Here is a 7,344-nt window from a genome sequence, read left to right on the forward strand (position 1 = left end):
TTTTTTAGAGAATTTGAAACCATTTATATTCATTACGTGTTGGATTCTGTGACCTTATATGAAATGCTGTTATCCCTATTTTTCAGTTGTTCAAGCCTAGACTTTCCTTTAGACTCATATACTTTATTGTTTTCAAAATCCTTTTGCTAAATCTATAATCTCTGATTTTTCTGCTTAGTCATTATTTCTTTGATTTTGGAGGAAGGAAGTTTTTTCAGTTAGTCGACTTTTTGTGTGAATTGTACAGTTGGATTCCAAGAACTAGTGAGAACTGGAATATCCTGGTTGTAACCTTAGTGTCAAATATTTTTCTAAACTTCACTTTCCCTAGATATGGGATCAGAGATTTTGTACATAGAAGTTACTGTACTCAAGATGATTTAGAGAAAAACCTTTAGAAATTTGTGATATCTGGCAGGAACGAGGTGTGATACCTTTAGAAGATATTTCGCTCATGTGCATAATCTGTTAGTGAGTGTTTCATCAGTTTTTTTCTAACTTGTTTTTTCATTCAGAAGAAGTGCAAAAGGAAAATGAGCAGAGTGAGAGATGGAGACTTCTCAAAGCTTTACGAAGGTGATGAATGGACTCCATTTGAGGACAAATATTTTTTACAAATCCTCATAAGTGCCCTAGACAAAGACAAAATTTTTGAAGGCCTAAGTTCGGGTACCAAAGCATTTTGGAAGAAAGTTGCTGAGACTTTTAATGGCATGACCCTTATTGCCAAAACACCGGAGGAGTTGATTGACAGACTAAAGAGCTTGAAAAATGTCGCCATGTGTAAGGTAAGTTTCTTTTCTGTTTCTTTCCTTCATGACACACTACACGCTGCACACACTGTTTTCTTTTTGAAATTGGTTAAAACTTGGGTCAAGTTGCTTAGGTCCTTTCTGTCCTTTTCTCCTATCAATTGTTGACATCTGTATTAATTTCTTACAACTCGGCTTCCAACGTTTTATTGAGTAAACGGTGGTTAGCTACTTACACTTACAACTTCAATGGTGGTTCACCGTTTCTCACATCTCAAATTGAATCCTATCCACCCTGAATAAAATCTGTCAACTGTCGTTGTTCATACTGAATTTAAATATTAAAAATTTCCAGTCCTGAGCCGGAAGCTGCTCCCTTTGGAATTTATCATTAAGTTTCTTTTATGTAAATTTTGGTAACTTCGTATAATATTTCTTGTTTTATTCTTTCAGGTTTGTCTTCCTGATACATGGATTCCAAAGGAAAAAGCTTTTAAGTTATTTAGGGAAAAGAAGATGTCAATCCCATCATTGTTCACGGCTAAATTAAAAGCCAATTCCCTCTCCGGGGACAGGAGTGGGAGTCCCTCAATGACAACTGGATCTGTGGAGCAATTCAGATCTGCCTCTGCTTCTACTCCTGTTTCTCGAAAAGATGTCTCTCCAGAAGACAAGAACAAATTTGTTAAAATTGTGCAGCAATTACTCAGAAACCGTGGCACTCATTTAACTGATTCAGAAATTCGAACCCTATCATTTGACTTGCTGAATAATGTGCTGCTGGGGAGACATCAATTTTTAGACATTGAAAATATTATCTCCCTCGAGCAAAAAGATGATTATCTGACCTATATGATGGGAATTTATGGGGTATTTTTCTTATAATTCTGATTCTAATTTAATTTGAAGGGTATTTTTTCTAATTTGTTTTGTGTTTTATTTTCTGTTGTAGATAAAAATATAAGAGGGTGGTGGAGCTACAAGATGGCGGTGGGGCTGCAAGAGGGACGTGTTTTTTTAAATTGTTTGTTGAAATTGTGTTGGATAATTTATGCAGGATAATTTCTACTTTTTGGTTCCTGAATACTTACAATTATGCATGAATCCTATTCAGCCCCTACAATTCTTGCCATTTTGAGAAATCCAGAAATCCAATTAAGTTGTTAGAAAGAAGAGTTGATCAAAGCATAACTCAAGAGAGGTAAATGAGGATCAGGGAAAACTGTATAGCAGAAACGGTTAAAAGGCCTTGATCTGAATTGAAGTCTAATCATGTTATTTGGTCTATGCAGTCCCGTGGTTGTGGTAGGATTTTGTTGTTATTGGTTGTTGTGTTGAGGAGATGGGGGTTGGTTTTTTATTTATTATAGGAATGTTTTGCTGGTTGCGCAGGGGATATTGGGAACTTCTACATGATTTGCTTGTTTCGGAAACCTCACACCATACATATTGATTAATTGAAAGCTTAAATAAGGTTGAGGTCCCTAACATTGTAAGAGGAATCAGTTTAGGTCCCTGGAAAAAATTTCTTTTAAATGTCATCCCTCCAAATTAATTTTGCATCAAATTGGGTCCAGAGTACTTTTAAGCCTTATGTGGAATTTATTTTTACCACTCATCATTACCACATGGCATTCCTGTTTATTTTAATTATTGGAGGACATGGATGACATGAAGGATAAGAAGATTACCAAGCTGAAGAGTGGGCAAAATTAGTGCCACATAAGGCTTAAAAACACCTTGGACCCAATTTGATGCAAAAAAAGTTTGGAGGGATGACATTTAAAAGAAAAAGTTTCCAGGGACCTAGATTGATTCCTCTTACAATGTCAGGGACATTAACCATAATTAAGCCTTGAAGGCTTAAATATGGTTGAGGTCCCTAATCTGCGGTGATTGAGAAGCCACAGTGTAACACCCCGTTTTCCGATTAGTATAATATTTGTTAATTTATTTTAATTATTATTGGGTTATATAGTAGCTTGAATAAATATGTGATTTTATTATATAATAAGGTGATAAAGTGATATATGTAGTGAATAAATTATTTAAATTGGATATGAGTGATATATGTGATTATTATTTAAATCTTATGTGATATAGTAAAAGATTTAATTAAAAGGGGTTTTAGGGTTTAGAGTGAGTAATTAGGAGTTAAATAGAAAGAGAAAAGAAAGATAGAGAAATCAGAATTAAAAGAGCAGAACAGAAAAGGGAGAGAGCGTGAAAGCAAGAAGGAGAGGAGAAAAGAGAAGAAAACCTAGACTTTGATCTTCAAGAGGTAAGGGTAATTAGTAATGGTAGAAAACATGTTTTAGGAACCCTAATACTGAGGTTGAGGTCCTGTTATGGTGATGTTTATTTTTCCGTCAAGTTTGCGGGTGCTGTGTGAATGTGTCGAATTTGACATGGCTTGAGGATTTTATTTGGCGTAATCTACTCGTATGTTAGATAAGTGGAGGGACTGCAATTTGATTGATTTTACCCTCTTTTGTCATCTGTCAAATTCAGAGTTAAGTGAAATTGAATTGGTAAACTGCTGTGTGGCTTCTGAGTTATGAGGGAACATAATTTATTCATGAGATGTTGTTGGACACGGCTACTCACTCACTGATGACAAATTTTATATAAGGAATTTTTGCCTTTCTTTAGTTTTTGACTAATTTGGCTTTGATTATAGCTATGTCATGGAAAGTAAAATAAATAAAAAAACTAATATTGTCAGGTAGTCATAAAAATACAAGGACGTGATTACTTTAACTAAAGCCATGTAATGTGATTGAGGATATATCTTAGCGTGAAGACAAAAACTAATATCGTATGAATGGTATCCAAACTTTTATGGTGATTTGTAATGGAGCTAGTGATCGAGTGAGTATATAAACTAGTACAGTGAGTATATAAACTAGTATAGTCTCAGGGAGCCAGGGAGGCTATGAACAGATACATCCTAGTTCACATCTGTTTAATAATGCTTATATGGTGCTGTTTTTTTTTTAATTTAAAATTGATGTTATGTGTTCAGTTGTTATATTTTGTGAATTGGAGATGATTTGAATGTTGAGCTGGTGATGAATATGCTAAAATAATTAAGACTTGGAGATGGTCTGGATATGCATATGTTAGTTGAGTTGTGCACAATACACTGCATAGTTGTCAAGAGGCAATGTTTGCTAGTTCTCGTGGAGACTAGTGACTTGTCCCAAAACTGGAGTGGTTTTGAAGCCTAGAGCGAGGGCTTTATTGGTGGTTATCTGTCTGGAGTGGACGCGGTGATACCGCTAAGGATAACAACTTTGGTACCAAAGACATTTGCACAGAGTCACACTTGAGTCATATAAGTTATTGTAGGGAGTTATTGATGTTAATTAAAGTTAACTGCAATATCTTTGGAGAATTTTGTTGTTGTGGTAATTGACAATATTTATATTTGCTTTGTCTGAGCTATGATTATGGAGTATTGTCATACTTTGAAAATTAATTGATTATATTAAATTTTATGATATATTTTATTTATTATGTATGAGAAATTTATGGATAATTTTTATAAGCTTTCGCATTACTTATTATTATGCTTATCCATATGATATGAGTTCTCACCCTTCTGTTGGAATGATGTTCTATGCGACATCGCTCAGGTACGGAGGACAGTGGAGCTTCTCGCGAGGGTGAGTCAGAGGAGCTAGTCTTTTAGATATGCTTTTAGTGATGAGAGTCATGCTCTATTATGTAACACCGGGGAAACGCTTAGTTTGAACCTTGATGTTAGGAGTTATTTTGTGAACTCTCTTTATTTATTTTTGGAATTATGTTTTAGTTTGGAGTTTGTAAATACGGTTCTCGCACAGGACAGATGTCGAACGCGATGCTGGGACAACCGGTTCGACAACTGACTAACAGTAACAAAACCAGAAAAATAATAAAGTAGAACACAGAAAATTGGTAACCCAGTTCGGTGAAACTTCACCTACGTCTGGAGGGTTTGCACCCAAAGAAAGGAAATCCACTATCTCAAGATTCAGGAATTACAGACACTCATGAACACCACAGTTCATAGTTCACTTCCTAATCTACCCAAGTGTATTTCTACTTAGTATCTCAACCTAAGTATGAGAGCCTCTCTCCCTTTCTCTCAATCACTGCCACAGTGATTGGTAACAAACAATCAACAATTAGAGTTTGAAGAATTAAAGAACACAGAACACAACTTTGCTTTATAGAATCAGGGAGCAAAGCTTGTTCACAAGAAACAAGGATAAAGAACAATAAACAACCCTAAAACACTTGATCTCTCTCTATTAGCTTCAGTGGTCTTCAAGCTTTAGGTCTTCATCCTTTTTATAGACTTCAGCAGCAGCAGGTAGGCACTAGGGTTTGCTTGGGCTGAAGTAACAGATTGCAACAATAATCAAATCAAAACAGAATCTCCAAAGATCTTGTTGCGTTTTTCCCAAGTAAAGATAGAAACAAATCTTTTATCAAAGATTGTTTCAACAAATAACAACCCAACAATTAAAACCCTTCTGAAATAGCTACTTGCTCCTCAAGTAACTCAAAAACATATCTTCAGCAAATCTTCAGAGGGCCCACAAAATTAAACTTCAGCAAAGGACTGATGTCCTAGCTTCACGAAATCAGATGCCACGGCATCTGCTTCGACAATCAGTTGTTTTTGACAAAATGCATGACAAAATGTTCCAACAGAGTTGAAAAATAAATCCGCTGTGCTATGCATATGACGTTATGACACTAAGTTTGGAAATTTATATATTTATTATGAGCATGACATATGTTTTGATTTATAGTTTTGGAGATTAAATGTGATACCCTCTTAGTTATGCATTTTACTCTGATTTATGTTATAATATTTACGCGGGGGTTTAGAGGGTGTTACACACAGCATGCAAATACACGGAAAAATCATAGATAATAAGTATCAAGCCAAAATGACTACATAGTCAATTAAAGCAAATGCAACAATCAGCAAGATAAGAAAGTTGATAATAATGGTTTCATGTTGAAACAGACTCGTCAAGTAGTGTTATTATAATTCAATTAACCATTCAAGTAAGGATCCACAGTCTCTGTTTTGATGAATTTGTTGTATTCTTCTGACCCTCCAGTGATTTATATTTGTTTTACATTTTTGCTCCAACATCTTATATTTGCAATTTTGTATTTTCTTTTAGATTGTTAATTGAAAAATAAAATGAATAAGCTCTAACAAAATTCCTTATTTTTTTACTTAAGGGTTTAAAATTTTTATTAATTTGAAGTTTCTTTCAAAAAAAAAAAAGAATAATTTGTTTTTAATTTTTCCTCCGACATCTTATATTTATAATTTTTTATTTTCTTAAAAAAAGAATAAAATTCCTTATTTTTAGTTTTTTATTTTTTCTAACAAAATTCCTTATCATTTTACTTAAGAGTTTAAGAATTTTATTAATTTGATGTTTCTTTCAAAAAAAAAAAGAATAATTTTGTTTTTTATTTTTTCTCCGACATCTTATATTTATATTTTTTTCTTTTCTTTTCAAAAAAAAAAGAATTAAATTCCTTGTTTTTATTTTTTTAACAAAATTCCTTTTTTTTACTTAAGAGTTTAAGAATTTTATTAATTTGATGTTTCTTTCAAAAAAAGAATAATTTTGTTTTTAATTTTTTCTTTGACATCTTATTTTTTATTTTATTTTGTTATTCATTTTATTTTTCAATTAACAATCTAAAAGAAAATACAAAATTACAAATATAAGATGTTGGAGCAAAAATTAAAAACAAAGTTATTCTTTTTTTGTTGTTGAAAGAAACATCAAATTAATAAGGCTAAATTAAGCTTTTCGTCCCTAACCTTTTCCATAAATATGGTTTTCGTCCCTTGCCGGAGCAAGACGTGGTATTGGTCCCTATCTTTTCCCAAAATGATTGGTTTTAGTCTCTCCGGCCGTTTGGGTCAACGCCGGAGCTCCGCCAGCCCATGTGGCTTTACCACGTCAATTAATGAGCCATGTTTGATTTTTTTTAAATTAAGTTTTTCGTCCCTAACCTTTTCCATAAATATGGTTTTCATCCCTTGCCGGAGCAAGACGTGGTATTGGCCCCTATCTTTTGCCAAAATGGTTGGTTTTAGTCCCTCCGGCCGTTTGGGTCAATGCCGGAGCTCCGCGAGCCCATGTGGCTTTGCCACGTCAATTAATGAGCCTGGTTGGATTTTTTTGTTTTTCATTTAAAAACAATTTAAAACACTAATTATTAAATTAATTAACGTCATGTAACAAAAAAAAACTAAAAACAAAACTGAAATTAATTAATTGCATCTTCTTCATCCTTATCAACATCATCAACAATATTTCATCATCATTAAAAAAAAAACCAAGATTTGCAACCCCATCCATTGGCATCATCGATCACAAGCAAATCCTCTCCTCCTCCACCGTTTCTTATCATCATCATCTTCACCAAGTCCTCATGGAACCATCTTCAGCAAAACATAAAAAAAGGAAAGAACAGAGGGTGAGGAGGAATACAAAGAAGAACAAAACAAAGAACAGATCTGGAGATTTCTCCGCCAAGTTCCCAAAATCCTCCGTCTCCA

The 7,344-nt window shown here is 33.8% G+C and overlaps 1 protein-coding gene across 1 annotated transcript; it reads left to right on the forward strand.

Annotated features, from left to right (window-relative positions):
• The first annotated feature begins 581 nt into the window (after nucleotides 1–581).
• Nucleotides 582–4,144, forward strand: LOC130735232 (uncharacterized). Its single transcript, XM_057587307.1, has 3 exons — nucleotides 582–788; nucleotides 1,206–1,622; nucleotides 1,705–4,144. The coding sequence occupies exons 1-3, from the start codon at nucleotides 714–716 to the stop codon at nucleotides 1,714–1,716; spliced, it is 504 nt and encodes a 167-aa protein (XP_057443290.1). The 5' UTR covers nucleotides 582–713; the 3' UTR covers nucleotides 1,717–4,144.
• Nucleotides 4,145–7,344: the final 3,200 nt, after the last annotated feature.

This window comes from Lotus japonicus, chromosome 2 (genome assembly GCF_012489685.1).
Source record: "Lotus japonicus ecotype B-129 chromosome 2, LjGifu_v1.2".
In the NCBI taxonomy this organism is placed as follows: domain Eukaryota; kingdom Viridiplantae; phylum Streptophyta; class Magnoliopsida; order Fabales; family Fabaceae; genus Lotus; species Lotus japonicus.